A 19,196-nucleotide genomic window follows, 5' to 3' on the forward strand; every position below is an offset into this window, starting at 1 on the left:
GCATCCCTGAATCCTCACAGATCTGTCTTGTGTCCAGTGAGGATGGATTTACAAGAGGGAGAAAACACTGCTCCAGCACATCTGAGAGAGTTGAGCCGTCTCAAACCTGGTGTTGAGAGCACAAAGCATTTTCCTCCAGCCAAATCCAGCTGGGGAAGCAGAGTCCCTGGGTTCTCATTAAGCACTCAGTCCTATTAGGCAAGTCCTGATTAGCTGGGCTTACCCTCTGCTCCCCCCCTCTGTGGTATTGTTTAGCCTTGGAGCCATGGGCACAGAGCTGCAGCCTGGGCCCTGCCTTTTACAGGAACACTGAAGGCACCAGAAAGGGATTTGCAGCAAACCAAATGTAATTAAAGGGGGGAAAAAATAACCAAAGTTTCAGCTTGGGAAAAAAACCCCAGACAAATAACAACAGCCCCAGGGCAAATAATTCTATTTTCTGTAAGGTCCAAGTATTGTGGTTCAATGTTGTTTCAAGTGAAAAGATGGTTTTTCTGGGGAAATCTTTTCTGATGAGGGGGTGGGGAGTGGGGTGGTGTTACATCATTTTGGAGCTGGAGGGAATGTTTTTCACAAAACCAGGCACCCATGGACAATGCTTAGAGATTGGGCTGCTGGAAGGTGAGATCCCAGCAGGGCTGGGGCAAGGCTGCTGCCCCACACTGTTGGTACAACTCCATCCTGCTTTATTATTTCACCTTGAAAGAGGGACCAGAGTGACAAGCCAAGGGGACAGTGCCAGCAGTCAGGACAGCCACGTTCCCAAGCCCAGGCACTTGCCTGGCTATTGTTTAATTTCTTAGGGACGTAGCCTCTGTTCCTGCCTGATTGCTCCTTTTTCCACATCACCAGAGTGGCACAGCCAGTTCTCCTGGGGAGCCCTTGGGTCACTCCCTGCATTGTCAAAATTCATGCTTGGTTCCTGCTCCCATGTTGCCCTTGAGAGCTCCTCTCACCTGTGGCATTGAGCTCTCCTGGGCTGGGACATGACCCTCCACCTCTCTAAAGAAGAAACAAAATGGAAAAGAAAAGGTTCACAGGAGGCAAATTAGCAGAAATTTTCTATTCCAGAGCAGGCAAAAGCACTGGACAATCTGTCCAAGTGCAGTGGATGGAGATATCCTCTTGCTCCAGCCCTTCAGTGAGTGGCTGAAGCCCAAACTTTGGTGATGACCACCTCCAAAAGCTGAGCAGATCCTGGCCTAGCTCAGGATCACTCCCCATCCAAAAACAGCTTCATGGGAGATGCTGCAGAAGGAGAAGAGGATCTGCCCAGATCTCCTCAAGCATTTGGGATATTTGGAAGATGAACATCAGTAGGTTGCCAGGAGCAGTTGGTCCATTGCCCCTCTGCCATCTTTTCCATCCTGGGTTTGGACTGGCCCAGGTCTCCATGTTGCTCCACACAGAGTAGTGACAGGGAATTTGTGGGATTTGTGCACCCCAAGGGTTGATCTGAGGACAAACCAGAGTGTGGAGTGACCAGGTCACCCACCTGGACACAGCTCCAAGGATACAGCACCAAAATCAGGACTCAGCACCATGGTGGTGACAGCTGGAGCCACTTCCACCAAACCCCCAGGTCCCTTTGTGCATCCAATGTGATCTGGGACATTTTCCCTCCCACACATACCTTTGGACATGAAGGCACCATGGGATATTTACAGGTCAGTGACTCTTCTGAAGAGGGCAAGACCTTGACAGTGATTTTCAAACATTCCCCATGGCCCAGTGATGCCTGGGAAGGAAAAGGAGATGCCCACAGCCATGGTCTCATTCCTCCAGGAGCTCACTGTGCACTCCACCACCAGTATCCCAGAGCTCCCCACTTCATTCCCACTGGCTCCCAGTGCAATGCCACAGCAGCATCAGTCCTGTACCTCCCTCACCTCTCCAGTCATCATCCCTGGAGGGACTCAAAAGTCATGTGGATGTCGCACATGGGGACATGGGTTAGTGGTGGCCTTGGCAGCACTGGGGAATGGTTGGACTGGATGAGCTCAGAGCTTTTCCAACCTGAATGATTCCATAACACAGGCACTGGAGGGTATCTAGAGCTTGAGCAGCATCTCCCTCTGGTGGCAAAGGGACAAGAAGTTTTGGGGAGAAACTCCTCTCCAGTGTGATTTTCCCAGTCTGGCAGCATTGGGAAAAATCTGGAGGTGCACCAGATCTTTGGGCCACAGAAAATGGAAAGGGTGGGGAATCTGAAGCTGTGATTTGCTGCTGGAGTCCTCCTACTTCAAACAGGGCTTTAGAATTCCCTAAAGAATAGGCTTAGATGGGATATAGGGAAGAGATCCTTCCCTGTGAGGGTGGGAAGGCCCTGGCACAGGGTGCCCAGAGAAGCTGTGGCTGTCCCATCTCTGGAGATGTCCCAGGCCAGGCTGGATGGGGCTTGGAGCAACCCGGAATGGTGGAAGGTGTCCCTGCCCATGGCAGGGGATTAGAATGAGATGATCTTTATGGTCCCTTCCAACCCAACCCATTCTGGGATTCTCTGATTGAATACAGGTTATTTCTACAGGCAGAGACCTGTGGCTCAGTGCTGGGACTGTACCAGCACACAGGACTTGGACCCTGGGTGCAACAGGGCTCTCACACAGGCTGGAAACCTTTAAGGACAGACAATCCACATTATCCCACCTGATTTCACATTGCTCCCAAGGAGAAAGTGGAGCATGGCTCACCAATGACCAACTCTCATCATCAGGGAGCAAAGCTGTGGGAACAGATCCCTCACACAAACACCCTCATCCCTACCCAGTCCTCATGCACTCTCTGTCCCCAGATTCCCCCTTCTCTTTTGCCACTTCTTGATCTATCCAGGATTTCCTCATCTGAGGTCAGAGGTATCAGCTCATGGTGCACCCCTGCACTGTGGATGTGCTCTGAGAAATCAAATCACATTTAATTGCATTTATTCCTGACTCTCATGCTCAAAAGTATTCTTTACTTTCTCAAAATTGTCTGTTACCTTTCTGACTGGCCTGTAGGACAGTTTCATGCTGGCTGAATCTTTTTCTACCACCTAGCCTTAACGTTCCCTGACACATTTCATTTCCCAGATCCTGTTGCCCATGTCCCTTCTCTACCCTCCCACTGGAAATCCCAACAAACAACTCATCCTGGGGCTGCAAGAGCCAAGAGTTGGAAGAGAGACTCCTCCACACTTATTTTCACCCCCAACACAAGACACAGACACAGCAAAGGCTGGTTTGGGGTGTTTTCAAGCATAATTATATATTATCAAAAGTAGAAAACCAAGCTAGATAAAAATTCCTGCAATGGCCTGGCAGCACTGCTGCCTTCTCTGTGATCCACACAATGAGAAGGGCTCTGGAAAAGCCACTGGAACTGCTCTTGCCTGCAGAGCACAGGCACAGCACAGGGGGCTGGGGTCCAGATGGAGACAGGGAGCCTTCATCCCCTTGGAATGTGGCTTCACTCCATACTCAGCACCAACTGGGTTTTCTGTGCCCCAAGGGAACATCTGGCTGGGTCAGCCCTGAGCAGTGAATGCATCATGGAGCTTTTTTAAAATTATTCATCACATGCCTGTGCCCTCCCTGCTGCCTTTCCTACCCTGTGGCAGCAGCAGAGTCCTGCCCACAGCAGGACAACATCTGGAGAGCACAGACAGATGTGCTCCAGCTGGCTCTCAGGAGCCTGGTGGTGAATCCAGCTGATCACACCTCAATTAACATGTTAAGCCATGTCCTGGGCAAAAACCTGTGCCCTGGGCACAAATCCATGCCCAGCCAGCCTGGGGGGAAGCACTGGCTATTTCTGAGACCATGGTATTGATGGTTTTAGCTCCTGACACAAATAAACCCTGCTTGCACTGTGGGTTTTATGGTGGGGGTAGAACTGGTTTGAGATTTGGCCTAAATTTAGATGAAAGCATCCAGTCAAATGTGGATTATAACCTGGTAACCTGGTCTAGTGGAAGGTGTCCCTGCATGTGGCAGGGGGTTGCAACTGGATGAGCTTTAAGGTCCCTTCCAACCCAAATAATTCTGGGGTCCTGTGATCTTCAGCTGGAAGGAGGCTGGAGAGAAAAACACACTTGAGGAGGCAAGACAGTGGGCAAGCAGCAGGACATGGCTTTGGTTGTAATTCCAGGTTCTGAGGTTCTGGTCTGCAGCAGGAAGAGAATCTGCAATCCTATGTGATCCCAAAAATGGAGTTGGCAAAGGCCTCAAGATAAACCTGGTGGGGAAAAACAATCAAGCAATGCTGAGCCTTACTTGAGGCCTTACTCTGCCCAGAAAGGACATCCAAGAGTAAAACTCAGAATCATTTTTCTGATTTAGGCACTTATTTGTCCTGAGAAAACTGCTTTGGCCAGCACTGCAGCCCTTGGAGACAGCAACCAGATCTCCACACTGGGTCAGGCCAGCAGCTTGTGCAGGCACTGGTTTAAGGACACACCTCAAGTCATTGTCACAAATACACCAAAGACAGGAGGCTCCAGCCTCCTGGTAGGTCTGTGACATAAATTAGCTCAATAAATAACCAGCCCTGGACTTTCAGGGCTTTTTAAGGCTTTTGAAGTTCTTCAAGACTGTCTCTAGAAGATGTACTGAGAGGAAAGGTGATGTCCCAGTGATGGAAGAGCACTCTGCCCCATGGCAGGGGCACTGTGGGGACAATCTTTGTCCCACCACCTCCTGCCATGCCCTGTTGATGAGACAGCCACCCCAAGGCTGGCCCAAGGTGACATTTACAGGGTCACTCTGGTCACCCAGACTGGTCTGTCCCCTCTTGCAGCTCCCCCAGTCCTCGCTGGGAGCATTTAGGGCCGGCCTTGGGGGTGGAGGTGAAGCACGGTGACCTCAGCTTGCTCCTCACCACAGTCCCCTGCGGGCCACAAGGGTGGGTGTCCCAAAGGTGCTGGCACCCCACAAGGGCACCCTCTGTCCCCGTGGGCTCTGAGCCCTCTTTGGGGAAACCTGCCACCCCACAGCTGCCCGTGTTGCCGAAGGAAGAGCTTCTCTGCAGACACTTGTGGGCACAAGCGCCCAGGATTGGGCTGATGCTGGGCATCCCAAGGGATGAATCCCCTCCTCTTCCTCCTCCTCCTTCTCCCAGGCAGCCTGGGGGAGGCTGAGCTTTGCTGTCCCTTTGCACCAGAGCCATGCTTGTGGCTGTCCCTGTCCCAGGGGAGATGATGCCTCCTGCACTTGCACTGAAATACACAGAGGAGCTCTCGGTGGAATCCGGGGAGAAGCCAATGGGGTGGGATGTGGATGGGGGAAAATCAGGCTCCTGCCCTGCTCCATCCTCCTGTGCCACTCCCAGAGCACCAGCACTGGCTTTGATGCCTCCTCCATTCCCCACTGCCAGTCCAGAGGGAGGGATGTCCCTCATGGGGAGGGAAAGGTTTGCCCCAGGCTCAGCTCCAGGGGCTTTCCCCATCATCCATCCTCCAGGAAAAGCCTCTCCCACGCCGCCATCTCCGAAAGCTGCGTTGATCACGGACACATCTCCTGTCTTCAAGGCCAGCTTCACCAGCAGCCAGTGGTGATGGTCTGTCCAGCTGTCCTCGAAACCCCCCTTGGACTGCAACAGTGATGAGCTGGTCTCCTTTTGGGGCTCTGTCTTGGTCCCTTCCACTGGCAAGGACTCCTCATCTGCCAAAGTCCCTGAACTCTGCTCAGCTTGGGAGCTTTCTCCAGACCCCTCCTCATCCCCAGCTGCTGCAGGACTGCACATTGTCTCCAGGAATCCCTGCCAGATCTCTGTGGACTTGGGGTGGAGCAGGCTGTAGTAAATCACCAGAGCTGTGACACCTGGAAAGGAGCAGAAAAGTGTCACTGAGGAGTCCCAGCAGCATTTTGGTCAGCTGTGGAGAAGAGGCCAGACCTTGAGGCACCTCCAGATCAACAGGAACTCTGCAAAGATGCTGCTGAGAATCAGGTGTATGAACAGCACATCTTTCCAGCATTTATGGGGATGCAAGAATCCCACTTGAGCAGATTTTGGCAAAGGAAGTGCACACTCAACCCCAAATTTAATCTGGATTAATTTGCAGACTGAAAGCAGAGAGATGTGTGATGAAAGAAACCTTCCATGTACAGCATCCCCATCCTCTGGCCTTTAAACCAGCAAGTTTCTAAGACAGCTTCCTACTTTTACCCTAAACTCATCCAAGACCACAGGAATTGCTCCTTTTCCATCCCATTTTTTAACATGGTTGATCTGAGGGTCTGGGGAGTTGCACAACTTCCCTCTGCCCCCATCCCTCTGGGAAAATATGGCACTGCTTGGCACAAAGATGCTCCAAGGGCTGGATCCCCTCTGCTCTGGAGCCAGGCTGGGAGAGCTGGGGGTGCTCACCTGGAGAAGAGAAGGATTCAGGGAGAGCTCAGAGCCCCTTCAGGGCCTAAAGGGGCTCCAGGAGATCTGGAGAGGGACTTGGGACAGGAGGCTGGATGCTCATTTCCTGAAACTACTCTAAAAATGTGCAATCCAGGCTCTAAAATCAATGTTCTTACCTATTAAAGACCCTGACATGACAGCCCCAGTCACAGTCAGGCTGTTCCTCAGCTCTACCTGCAGGAACCGGGTGCCCAACAGCAGCAGGAGCGTGTTCTCCATCAGCATTATCTGCAAGGCAGAGGGAAGATACTCATCATTATATCCTTCTGATGGTTTTAGATGTGCCTCTCACAACAGAAAACACACATTTTCCAGATTTTCATGGATTCTTAGAATCACGGAGTGGTTTGGGTCAGAAGGGACCTTAAAGCTCATCCTATTGCACTCCCTGCCATGAGCAGGGACACTTTCCACCACTCCAGGTTGCTCCCAGCCCCACCCAACCTGGCCTTGAGCACTTCTGTTATATTTTGCACCTAATTTATCACTTAAAACACAAAAGCTGCCAAACCATGAACTTTCTGCAAGGTCTTCACCTACTTTTTTACCATTGACAGGAATCAAACTCAGTGCAGAAGACACATCCACCTTGGTGACCACGCGGCTTTGTCAGGACACAGCAAATCTCTGGATTTTGAGCAAGTGGTGATGTGAGAGGTGAAAATGGAGAGTCTGAAGCTGTTGCTCATCCCCATCAGCTTCATCCATGCAGAATACAAAACAATTCCAGGTACTCACGGCATAAAACACGGCCACCCTGGTCCTGGAGGGGCCGGGGCGGACGTTGATGTAGCAGAAGATGTAGACAGCTCCCAGCAGGCAGTTGAAGAGCCTCCAGCGGCACGGCTGGGTCACAATATCTGTCTGCTGGGCCCCCAGCCAGAAGGACATGAGCAGCCAGTGCACCCCTGCAGGGAGAAAGGACTGGAAGTGCAAAGCCATGCCCAGGAGAGGCTGCAAACCTGAGCATGGCAGGGCTGACATTGTGTCAGAACCCAGGACATTCCTCTGGCTGCCCTGGATGGCTCAAGACTCTGCCAGGGGGCTCAGAGACCTTGGCATGGAGTAAAAAACACCTGTGCCTTCAATTTTAACCCATGGAAGCAATTATCAACTTTGTGTGAAGATTTCCAAGCCACAAGGGTTTGAGTAGAATGTTAGTGAATTCATCACAGGGTGAAAAAGGAGAATTTTGGGATTTTTAAAATGAGGGTTCAAGAGGCAAGATGGAGGAATCTGGGTGTGTCTTGTCCTTCTTCTCCTTCTTCTTGCCCTTCATCTTCTGCTGTGATGGCGACATTTTTGGATTGGTTTAAAGTAGAGACAGACTGTCTCACATAGGTGATACGTATTGGAAAATTATTGTAAATAAAGTACATGTAGTTTTTAGTATAAAAAGATAACACTGCCCCAAGGGCAGTCAGTGTGCCTCAACCTGACCTGCCAGACAGACCTCAGCAGGTCTGAAAAAGAATGTAATAAATAAGAGAAAATAAACAACCCTAAAAACCAGAGCTGAGGAATCTCGACTTCTTCTTTGGTTGCGGGGATGGGAAAAAAGACTCTTTAATACCTCAGGAGCCATTTCAGCAACATAAAACCCGAGAACATTGGGGTGGTATGTGGGGAACAGGATCTCAGGTCTTACCTGCCACAGCAAAAACCCAGAAGGAATAGAGCCTGGCAAAGAGCACCAGGGCCAGCACCCGGGTGCCCAGCATCCCTGTCCTCCAGAGCAGCAGGCACAGGATGACAGCAGCTGGTGGGCTCAGGTGTCCAGGCTTCATCAGGAAGGTGAAGTGGCTGTAGGAGACCAAAGCCCAGGCCAGGGACAGCAGGGACAGCCCTGCACTGACACCTGTGTGGGGACAGGGGCAGTCAGGGCTCTGATGGAGGCCCAAATGCACAGCAGGGACAATTCTCTGTGTTAAGGAGGTGTTGGCAGCACAGCACTCCCATACAAGCCAGACACCCCTCGATCCTGCCAAGTGAATCACAGAATCAAGGAATCACAGAAGGGACCTTAAAGGCCATCTAGCCCAGTCCCTTGCAATGAGCAGGGACCCCTTCCACCAGACCAGGTTGCTCAGAGCCCTGTCCTGTGGTTGTGACAGTTTGGTCAGAGAGAGAGAAAGTCAGATAAACTTTCCCAGGAATTGTTCTGAGGAGTTCTGAGAAGGCTGAGAGAAAGAACTAAAACAATCTTGCAGCTGGTGTTTTAAACAGTTGTTTTCTCATAAGATGTTTACCAAAGGGTGTCTTCTTAATTAGCCAATGGTGACAGGGTGTTGATTAAATGACCAGTCAGGTCCACCTGTATCAGAACAGGGTACAAAAAGGAATGGGTTTGCAATAAACTTGGGATTAGCCTGAGTTAAAGTTTATGTGTGAGTTTATGTTAAAGTAGAGAGTTAATGTGTCACTTCATTTCGTTCCTGACTCAACAGTGACACTGCAACCTGACTTGAATGTTACCAGGGATGAAACTAGAGAATTTCAACTAAGTCCTCCTAAATCTGGTCTCTCCATGCTCAGCATCTCCCTGTGGATACTCTCTGAGCATCCAGAGTACTCTCTGAGTATCTCCCTGTGGACACCCTCTGTCTCCATGGACAGAGCTCTGCAGCCCCAGGGCAGCTCCAGCCCAGTCACTGCCATCGGACCAGAGATGGACAATGAGCAAGTGTGACCTTGCACATGCTGTGACTCCACACTGCAACCTCCCTCTTTGCACATCTGAAAATTCACCTTTGGGGCAAAGCAGCCACCTTTGCATTCAGCCACAGCACATCTTTCAGCCAGGCATTTCCCTGCTGCTATTCATTGAGGCTTCCCAGTCCCTCTGCAGCACATCCCTCCAGGGAGGGCACACACATCCCTCACTCCTGAACCATCCTCCGGGGAACTCACCAGGGATGAAGCCTGCTGGGTCCACGGCCACCACCACATAGGCTTGGAGCAGGAGGTGAGGCAGGGTCTGCAGCAGGGCCTCCAGGAGCCGCAGCACACAAACATCCCCGAGCTGAGCCAGCAGCTCCCCGGCACCGCCGCCCGCCTTGGCCGCCGCCCGCAGAACATCCCAGTACCTGCAAGAGCCACCGTGACGGGATGCCCACGCTGCTTGGAGGAAATCTGGGGCTGCAGCCGGGTGGGGGGTGGGTGGATGGCGGGGAGTGTCTCTCACCGCTTCCAGAGGCCCAGCTGCAGGAGGTGGAGCGCCAGGAGGCAGCAGCCGGGTGCGTGTCCGTCTGCCCGGAACCAGAGGATGCTGAGGAGCTGAGCGGCATAGCCGGGCACCAGGCAGGCCATGGTGAGCCCGAACCAGCCCAGCTGGCCCCGGACAAGGTAGTGGATGATGGCACAGAGCCCTGGAGAAGGGCAGAGAGGCGGTGATGAGGGATGACACAGCCACACCCCCCCCCAGCAACTGAGTGGTGACATTCATAACCAGAGAATCCCAGATTGGTTTGGGTGGGAAGGGACTTAAAGCTTCTCTCATTCCATCCCTGCCATGGGCAGGGACACCTTCCACTATCCCAGGTTGCTCCAAGTCCCATCCAGCCTGGCCTTGGACACTTCCAGGGATCCAGGGGCAGCCACAGCATCTCTGAGCACGCTGTGCCAGGGCCTCCCCACCCTCACAGGGAAGAATTTCCTCCTAATATCCAACGTAAACCTGCTCTCTGTCAGTTTAAAGCCATTCCCGCCAGAACTCCATCTCCCAGCCCTTCTCCTGAGCTTATCTCCAGCTGCCGGCTCCCGGTGGCGTTGTCAGCTGAGGCGCAGCCACAGCCACCGAGGGGCCCGGCCCCCAGGAAAGCTCTGATAAAAAGCTCGGGCTCCAACATAAACAAATAAATAAATAAATTAAAATGTCCATTTTTCAAATATGAAAAAAAAAAAAAATCCAAGAGGATTTTGGGCCCGCGGGGATGCCGGGAGCAGAACCGCGCATCTCCCCAAGCGCGGGGCGCAGGGATGAACCCCCCCCTCTCCCCGGTACACGGAGGGGATTCGGGATCCCCGGGATGGCCTCAAAGGCGTCACTGCCAGCATCCCACCCGCCTTTCCGGCATCCCACCCGCCTTTCCAGCATCCCACCCGCCTTCTCCCTCCCCTCCGCCCGAGCGCAGCCCCGCACGCCCCCGCGCATCCCCCGCGCATCCTGCGCGCTCACTCACGGGCGCCGCTCTCCGCCGCCAGCAGCGTCAGGCTGAGGCTGGGCACGGCCCCGCGCATCCTGGGAGCAGGACGGGGAGGAGGAGGAGGAGGAAAGGGAGGAGGAGGAGGAGGAGGTGGTGGGAGGAAAGGGAGGAGGAGGAGGAGGAGGAGGAGGAGGAAGGAGCCGCCGGGGCCAGTCCCGCTCCGCCCTCCCTCACCGGGCACCTCCCCCAGTGTCCCCTCCCCGGGCAGTGTGACATCACGGTGCTTGCGCCACCCCCGGGGGCTTGGGGACACAGAGACCGAGCATCCGAGACCCCTGGAGCTGCTGTGCTCTGCCACAAGCCCATCCCGTACCCCCTAAATTGTTGTGCGGTGTCACAAACCCTCACCGATGTCCCCCGTGCGGTGGCACAAGCCCATCCTGATGTCCCCCGGGCTCTTGTGCACTGTCACAAGCCCATCCCGATGTCCCCTGAGTTCTTCAGCACCTCTCAAGCCCATCCCATTGCTCCCTGTGCTGTTGTTCGCTGGCACAAGCCCACCCCGATGTGTCCCCAATTGTTGTGCACCGGTCACGCCCACCCCGATGTCCCCCGTGCCCGCGATGTCCCCGTGTGGCGGGGATGACACTAGGTGGCAGCTGGGACATGGCGTGCACAGAGCCATGAACTAATCCCGCTGTTTTCCCGCCTCGCCACAGAGATGAAACCGCTGTGAAATGGGATCCCGAGCATCCGAGCTTGCAGGAGCCCTCTGGTGTGCATTTGCTTTTTATCCCAATTTCCAGCCCGGCAGCCTCCAGCCCTGATATCTTTATAGAAAATAAATTCCCAGCAGGTCACTACAGGAAAAGCCACAAAAAGGGGTTTAATTAAGGCAAAATATCACCTCTGGTTTTGGTGGTTTTTGCAGTATTCTGCAGGAAGCTCCCAAAACTTTGTACATCAGCTGAGCTGTTGGATGTACCTGTTTTCCAAGACTTTAATATATTTACTGTTGCTCTTTTAAATTTTATTAAGGTTGTTTTTGTTTGGTTTTTCTTTTGCAACTCTGGCAATAAAGCCCAGGGTCTGCTGTATAACAGTAGCCACCAAACTGCTCAGAAATGTCCTTGCCTGGTTTCCCTACTCATGGGAGCATCCCCAGGCTCTCTGTGGGTCTCCAGCACTGCTTTTTACCAGGAATTTGGCATCTTTGCATCCTCAAATCCATCTGATTGGGTCTAGGAGCCCTTTGGGTGTAAAGGATAACCCACTTTTCCTCCTGTCTCACTGCCCTGCCCCTATTTGTGTTTCATTAATTAATGATGTTGGGCTGCTGGGCCCATCTCCAGCGAAGCATTTTAATAAAGTCAGGGGTGTAATGAGGGCTCTGGAGCCAAGTGAAGCTTAGCCTTGGCTGTCTCTGTCCTCCACAACTGCAAACACCATGTGGCCCATTCCTAGAAAACCCAATTTTCAGCATACAAAGCACAACTCAGCCTCTAATGGGCACCAAAGACTCTTCCAGACCTGAGAGTGGGATGGGGAAGAACCAATTTTGCAAATTCAGCAGTGAGCAATCTGCCAGGGTCCATGCAGGCATTATGTGACCTTTCTTGTCACCCACAGAAGATGTGAACCTCATCATCTCATCCCTCCTGCCCTCCGTCACCATCATTCCCACCCTGAGGAGTCTCAGCTGTCTCTCCTCAGTCTCTCCTCCTGTGTTCCAAGCCAGGAATAAATCCTGTGCCATCATCACCCCAGAGCTTTGCCAGGCAGAGAGGGAGGAAGCCAGAAGGCTTTCCAGAAGATATTCCCAGAGCTAGACACCCTCCCCAGCTCCTCTGCCAGCTCCCAGTTGCTCTGGCTGCCTCCCAGCCACCAGTTTGGCTGCACTTTTCTCTGCTGGATTGCAGCACCCAGGAGCCTCTTTTGCTAAAAAATTCCTCGTGTCTCCAAAAAAGCAACATCCTGGAGAAGAGAAAGATTCAGGGAGACCTCGGAGCCTCTTCCAGGGCCTAAAGGGAGAGCTGGAGAAGGATTTGGGACAAGGCAAGTGTCCTGGTTTGAAAAGGAAGTGAGTATTTTGGTTTGACCACAGCATCCCAAAAACTCAATTCCTTTTCAAACCAGGACAGCATGGAGGGACAGGACACAGGGAATGGCTTCCCACTGGCAGAGGGCAGGAATAGATGGGAATTTGGGAAGGAATTCTTGGCTGTGAGGGTGCCCAGAGAAGCTGTGGCTGCCCCTGGATCCCTGGAAGTGTCCAAGGCCAGGCTGGACAGGGCTTGGAGGAATGTGATCTGGTGGAAGCTGTCCTTAGGAATGGCTTTAGCCCTTGGAGCATCTCAATGGCCTCCTCTGGACTCTCCCCAGCAGCTGAAAGTCTTTTTTGTGTTGGGGACCCCAAGACCTGGGCGTGGTTCTCCAGGTGAGCTGCCCACAGGTGACATCACACAGACCCAGCTGTTCCTCATGTGCTGAGCCATTTTTCAGCCCAGATGTTTGGCTGCACATCTGTCTGCCAACACCTCACAACAACTCAGGGAAGGGTTCCAGCAACAGCCCTGCCCTAAAGGATTTGGGGACCTGGGCACACTTTTTGCAGGTCCTTCCCTTGCCTGAGGTGATGCAGCAGAGCAGGTCTGACAGGTGATTGTGGATGATGCCAGGCAATGCAGACATTAGATTTTTCCTCTGTAAAATGTACATTTTTATTGCTGTACAATGGTGATTCTTAGAGCAGCTGGTCCTGGCATCCACAAGAACATTTGCCTTCCTGGATTAAGTGCAAATTCCAATTCCAAAGCTGTTTGTGGGAGCTGCTGTGTAAAAGTGACCACAGCACAATTATGTGTAACCACGTTGTGGGACCAAGCACGTTCGACATGTATTTGACCTCAAAAAAAAGCAAAAATGAGGAAAGAAAAGCACCCAAAGGAGCAGCCCAGAGAAACAAGAAGCCCGAGGGCAGGCTGAAAGCTGCTGACAAGGCTGTGCTGGAAGCCTCCGTGAAATAGTTGCTTTGATTGGGAAAGAAAACAAAGAGATCTAAGAAAAATCCCTGCAGGGCACGACGGACGAGCCCAGGGATGAGCTCAGCTCCAGAGAACGGCACCTCCCACGGAATGGGGCCGGTTCAAGGAGGAAAGAGGGATAAAAGAGAAGTGAAGATCCCTTTGCAACAGGCACCTGAACTTGTAGAAATGTCTGTAAAAAGCAGGAAGCCATTGGAGAAACCTTTGGTGAGAAAGGAGGATGATGTGCTCAGAGAACTCTTCTGCCCATGGCAAGAGAATAAAGACAATAAAACTAAAATTGCTGGGCATGGGCTGTGATAATTTCCATAAATAGATGTGGCATAAAATATCTTATGTGCCATGCAGGTAACCTGGTAATGAAAATGTTTTGGTGCAAAAATGTGAAAAAACCCCAAACAATTTTTTCCTTTTTTATTCTTAACTCTTTGATTTCTCTTTTCCTCTCTCATTTTCTCCCTACCATTCCTTAGTCCAGATCTTTTCCATGGTCTTAATTGTCCAGATTTTCCCTCTCAACAGCAGTGATGATGTAGAATTAATGACAGCCCATTAATCCTCTTCCTGAATTTCCAAAGAAGAACTTATTTCCCATTTAACATAGGTTCGGTGGGGTTTTATTTTAACATTCCAGCTGACGATTATTTTACTTCTATGATGATAAATTGTTCATGTTTGTAAGGAAATATAAAACCTCTGAAAACAGATGGAAACAGAGACCTTGAGTGAGCTGCTGTGGCCAAAGGGTTGCTCAAAGGGAGGAGGCCCAGGGTGGTTTTTCTCATCTCAACACATTTCCTGAGGCCATGCCGCAATGGTTTGAAAGCCGGACCTTGGTTCCTCTTAGGACAACAGCAAAGAGGATTCATTGGGTGCCCCCAGAGCTCCCAAAGCCTCATTGGCCACCAGAAGGCTGTGGAGGTCAAACATCCCTCAGCACCCTCCAGAACAGCACAAACCCACCCAGCTCCTTCATCTTCATCCAGGTGGCTGACACTGGTCCTGATTCCAGCCTAGAGCTCCTCTTACCTGGTAACAACCAAAATATTCTCATTATTCAGCTTCTCTCAAAAGGTTTCGTCCTTCTTAAATGGGGTGGAGACTTCATGTCTTTCATGTTTATCTGTGTTTTGTTTTACAGCCTTAACTGTGCAGTGGCTCCAGTCTGTCATGAGCCAGTTCTAGAGGTGTCAAATGTTGATAAGGGAAAGGAGGTTTTGTTGGCTGCAGGAAATGCAAATACTCAAAAATTTATCCTGGAAATAATGTAATTCTTTAGGGGAAGAATAAACAACAGCCTCTAAGCAAGAATAAGGAGAAGCTGGATTTTGAGTTAATCGGAAAGAAAACTGCTTTTTCTGCTCTTTTTTTTTAGTAGAAAAGCTTGAGAAAACCCATAGGGTTGTTTTGTATAAATCTAGCAAAAATTGTCTTATTTTCTGAATTAACATTAATTAATTAATTGATTAATTAAATTCTGAATTTATCTTCCATAAGGCAAATCAAATTTATTGCAATGCATCACAGTTATCGAGAAATCCAGGATAAATTTCTGGTCACTAGATGCATTAATTAAAAGGGGACATAAAATTGAATTTTTTGCATGGAAGATTGAATTTTTTGCATCATATGCCATGATCCTATGTGTGCTCCAGGAAAATCTTAGGACAATAGACACAATCATGACAAAAATGTGTAATAACTTCATTTAGGTAACTTTCAGGTCTTGAAGAACATTCCTCTGTGTCACTTCTGGGACTATGGAGAGACAAGGCTCTAACCAATGTCCTGTTCTCCTTTCTCTGCAGTGATCCAGGATCCCAGCCCACCCTCTGCCATGAAAATCCTTCCTTTGCTCCTTGTTCTCCTCTTGGTGGCATTTCAGGGAGCTGCAGGTAAGGTGAGGGACTAAGGAGAAGGTATTGGTGTCTCGCAAAGCTCTCCTGTCCCCTTTGGGATGTGACCAAGCTGCCTCCTGCAAAGAATCCTCACATAAATCATCAGAACTCATTGGAGATTACAGATGAGAAATGAAATTAGCAGGCAAACACTCCAAGCATCACCTTGAAAGGGACAACTCCAAAATTACCATTCAGCACCAGTATTTTCCCCATTAAACCCTGCAGGCTTAAATGGTATTTAAATCCCTTTGCCTCTGAGTCACCCAACAAACAAATTAAATCATGATCAAGTATTCTCAAACCACAAAGAAAAAAAGAAAAAGGAATCTGGCCCCATGTTCTTCAAATATCCTTTTCTTTAGGAGCTGGGACTAAAGGTGGAGAGGCACAAAATCATGATGTCTGTTGGGGGGTGCAAAGGAGTCTGGAATCCCAAACCAACTCTATCATCCAGAAAAAGGAACTGTCTGGAACCCCAAACCAACTCTATTGTCCAGAATAAGAGATTGTATTTTAATATCAGCCCTGAAAATGGCATAGCCACATTTGCAGGGTGCTCTGTGCACAAGCAGGGGCTGGTGGAGTTTTGATCTCTGTGGGAACAGGATGGAAAGTGTCCTCTAGGGAAGTTAGGATGGGAAAAGGCTGTGAAGAACTGCAGCAGACCAGAAATGTAGGAAAAGTGTCATAGATATATCCCTGCAGGGATTTAAAAGTCATCTGGATGTAGTACCTGAGGACATGGATTAGTGGTGGGCTGGCAGTGCTGAGTTAACAATTGGACTTGATGATCTTAATGGTCTTTTCCAACCTAAATGAGTCTGTGATTCTATGATTTTATCTGGTTATCTGGTGTTATTCTTACCTGGGCCTCTTTCTGTGCCAGTCCCCAGAGGCAAAGTGTTCCTTTGGTCTTTTTTATGTCCTTATTTAACACACAGGGGATGTTTGGCCTGTTTTCAGTAGGACCTTCTGGGTATATTAAAGCCAGAAATTTATCTGTATCTGGGAAGAAAAGTGTTCCTGAGAGCTCAGACTGCTCACAATTCCTCACAGACCACTAGTTTGAGACCAGGAGTGTTTTATTCACCCTTTAAACCACTCCTTTATTACTCCCTGGGATTTTCTGTGTGTGTATGTATCACTCTACTCACATGCTGGGTATCCAGCCCAGCAGGGATGTGCTGGATGCACTGTCCATATTTAATATCCATTTCCTGTTGGCTGGAACAAGCTCCCCTCTCTCTGAATACTTTGCAATGTTCCACGGATGAGCTGGAAACTGGAATTAATTTGTTCATGTGCACTCAGTCAGGTGCATCCAGAACACTTCAGCTGCCAGGCTTGCATTTTTATTAATTGACCAAACAGGGCCAGGCAACCTCCTGCCTAATTGCTGGTCTGCTCCCTGGGGTTGTTTTGATCCCTGACTATTAGCACCTTCATGGATAAAACCTGTTCTGGGAATAGCACAGGCTGCTGGCCATTCCCAAAAGGCAGTTTGAATGTGGGAATCCTATTTTGGCAGGGAAGAAGGAATTAAAGTGTTTGCTTGGTCGTTGTGCCCACAGACTCCTCCTCTGAGGAGTGAACTGTCACGTCCTTGTCAGCTCACACGGATTAAGCAAAATGCAAATCCCTGCAGGAAATAAAATGTCTCCCATCTTTGTTTATTTGTTCTTTTTTAAGGTAGAAGCTTGGCAAGACCCTGGAGACCTTACATGGAGTGTGGCTATCGTGGGACCTTCTGCCACAGGGGGAAATGCCCTCGTGGCAATGATTACCTGGGCTCCTGTCATTCTGGGTACAGCTGCTGTAGGTGGTAAGTTTAGGATTTGTCTGGGGCAAAGATGACTTCCCAAATCATCATTTGAATCCCAAGCAGCAGGATTTTCCTGATAATCATAATTCTGAAGATCCTTTCCTTTCTGTAGGTTGTAGTGTGGCTAACTGTGGAAAATCCCCAGGAGTGATCGCTTTTGCCATCGTTGGATTCAAGGAATTGTTGCAGCAGCCACCAAGGATTTATCATTCTCCTTTCAATAAAAGCAAGAGGTGGGGAGGTTGCATGGCTGCCCTGTGTGGTGTTGTCATTCATTTCCAAAAGTAATTCATTCCCCATGTCTTATTTCCATTAAGAATTTTAAACAAGAATTCTGAAATGAATCTAAACCTGCAAGGAATGTGTAGTACACAAACAAATTTTAAACAAGTGTTCTGACATTAATTTAAACCTGCCAGGAATGTGTAGTTCACCAAAATATTTACCCCTCTTGGACTGCTGATTGAGTGAGTGCTGGCAAGTTCTCCACACATGCCTGCTGGGGAATTCTCTGTCATGACTGAGATCAGTCACCAGTTCCACTGGGAGCACAAAAGTCTTCTCCAGTGTGACACTTCACAGCACCTCTGCTCTGAAAACTTTGGGTTCCCACCTTCTGATCCAGAGCTTTCAGACCTGGGAACAGCATATTGTTTTGTTATGGGAACTAAAGTCACACTGACCAGGACAAATTGGTAATCTGAGGTCTGATTTTACCCTTGCCATTTCTGTCTGCCATAAATTTGGAGTGAATCTGCAAAATTTATATTGGCTGCAGTTGCAAATCAGGAGATCACAGTTCGACCTGTGACATTGCTTGAGGCAATTATAGAAACATTTGAGAGGCCAACCCCACTGTGCCTCTGATCACTTCTCTTCCAAGAGATTCAGCCTGAACTGTCCTGGACCACAACAGAAAACCTAGAAGGTGCAGGCTGCTCAGAGAACTCCTGTCTCTGCACAGTCAGGAGCATCCTTGTCCTGGCAAGGAATCCTTGGTGTCCAGAGAAGCTGTGGCTGCCCCATCCCTGGAAGTGTCCAAGGCCAGGTTGGATGGGGCTTAGAACAACCTGGGACAGTGGAAGGTGTCCCTGCCCATGGCAGGGAGTTGGAATTAGATTATTTTTAAGATCCCTTCCCATCCAAACCATTCTGTGTTTCTGTGAAGGGAAGAGCAGTAGCGGCTGAGTTTTTAAGGGAGGCAACCAATCCAAGTGCAAAGGACTGACTGGAAGCCCTGAACTGCCCCAAAACATTTGCACACCCTCACAGAATCACAGAATTTTTAGGGTTGGAAGGCCCTCTGGAGATCATCCAGTCCAACTCCCCTGCCAAGGCAGGGTCACCTGGAGCATGTGTCACAGGAACACATCCAGGTGTGTTTGGAATGTCTCCAAAGAGGAAACTCCACACCCTCCCTGGGCAGCTGTTCAGTGCTCTGCTGCCCTCAACATAAAGAAGTTTTGTTTTTTTTTTTTTTTTTAAGTAGTGGTGGAATTTCTTGTGTTTCAGTTTATGGCCATTGCTCCTCATCCTGTGGCTGGGCACCACTGAAGAGAGTCAGTCACCATCGTCTGAAACCCCTTGGGGATGTTTATATGGATTGTTGAGATTCCCTCTCAGTTTTCTCCAGACTGAACAGGCCCAGCTCCCTCACTCTGTGGGCCTGTTCAAAGCAGGTATTTCTGCAAATGCCTCTGGCACTGTTGAAACCACAGCCTTGTGCAGGGCAGGAAGCTGGGCCAACAGCCTCCTCCAAGGGATCTCCCTGGATGGAAACGTCAGGAAGTTGCCAAGTGGAGCCAAACCAGCAATTTACAGTTGATGTCCTAAGAAATTTTTGCACAATCCATGCTAGGAGAATGTTTCACAAACTGGAATGGCACAAGATTTATGCTCA

General features: G+C 50.0%; 2 protein-coding genes across 2 annotated transcripts; one reads left to right on the top strand and one right to left on the bottom strand.

Moving 5' to 3' along the window:
* Positions 1-4,743: 4,743 nt before the first annotated feature.
* XKR5 (XK related 5) lies at positions 4,744-10,623 on the bottom strand. Its single transcript, XM_058801522.1, has 7 exons — positions 10,566-10,623; positions 9,569-9,752; positions 9,295-9,470; positions 8,033-8,242; positions 7,123-7,292; positions 6,501-6,612; positions 4,744-5,795 (listed from the first exon to the last, which is right to left on the bottom strand). The coding sequence occupies exons 1-7, from the start codon at positions 10,621-10,623 to the stop codon at positions 4,744-4,746; spliced, it is 1,962 nt and encodes a 653-aa protein (XP_058657505.1).
* Positions 10,624-14,499: 3,876 nt separating this feature from the next.
* Positions 14,500-17,300, top strand: LOC131556256 (gallinacin-4-like). The gene is made up of 3 exons (XM_058802725.1): positions 14,500-14,605; positions 15,382-15,468; positions 17,164-17,300. The coding sequence occupies exons 2-3, from the start codon at positions 15,411-15,413 to the stop codon at positions 17,298-17,300; spliced, it is 195 nt and encodes a 64-aa protein (XP_058658708.1). The 5' UTR covers positions 14,500-14,605; positions 15,382-15,410.
* The last annotated feature ends 1,896 nt before the right edge of the window (positions 17,301-19,196 follow it).

The sequence above is a fragment of the Ammospiza caudacuta genome, chromosome 3 (genome assembly GCF_027887145.1).
Source record: "Ammospiza caudacuta isolate bAmmCau1 chromosome 3, bAmmCau1.pri, whole genome shotgun sequence".
NCBI lineage: Eukaryota > Metazoa > Chordata > Aves > Passeriformes > Passerellidae > Ammospiza > Ammospiza caudacuta.

Coding starts and splice junctions, on each gene's coding strand:
- XKR5 (XM_058801522.1), bottom strand. CDS start 10,623: ATGCGCGGGGCCGTGCCCAGCCTCAGCCTGACGCTGCTGGCGGCGGAG. Junction 9,753..10,565: donor GGCGGCGGAGAGCGGCGCCC/GTGAGTGAGCGC, acceptor GCCCTTCTCCAG/GGCTCTGTGCCATCATCCAC. Junction 9,471..9,568: donor CAGCTGGGCCTCTGGAAGCG/GTGAGAGACACT, acceptor TGGCTCTTGCAG/GTACTGGGATGTTCTGCGGG.
- LOC131556256 (XM_058802725.1), top strand. CDS start 15,411: ATGAAAATCCTTCCTTTGCTCCTTGTTCTCCTCTTGGTGGCATTTCAG. Junction 15,469..17,163: donor GGCATTTCAGGGAGCTGCAG/GTAAGGTGAGGG, acceptor TTCTTTTTTAAG/GTAGAAGCTTGGCAAGACCC.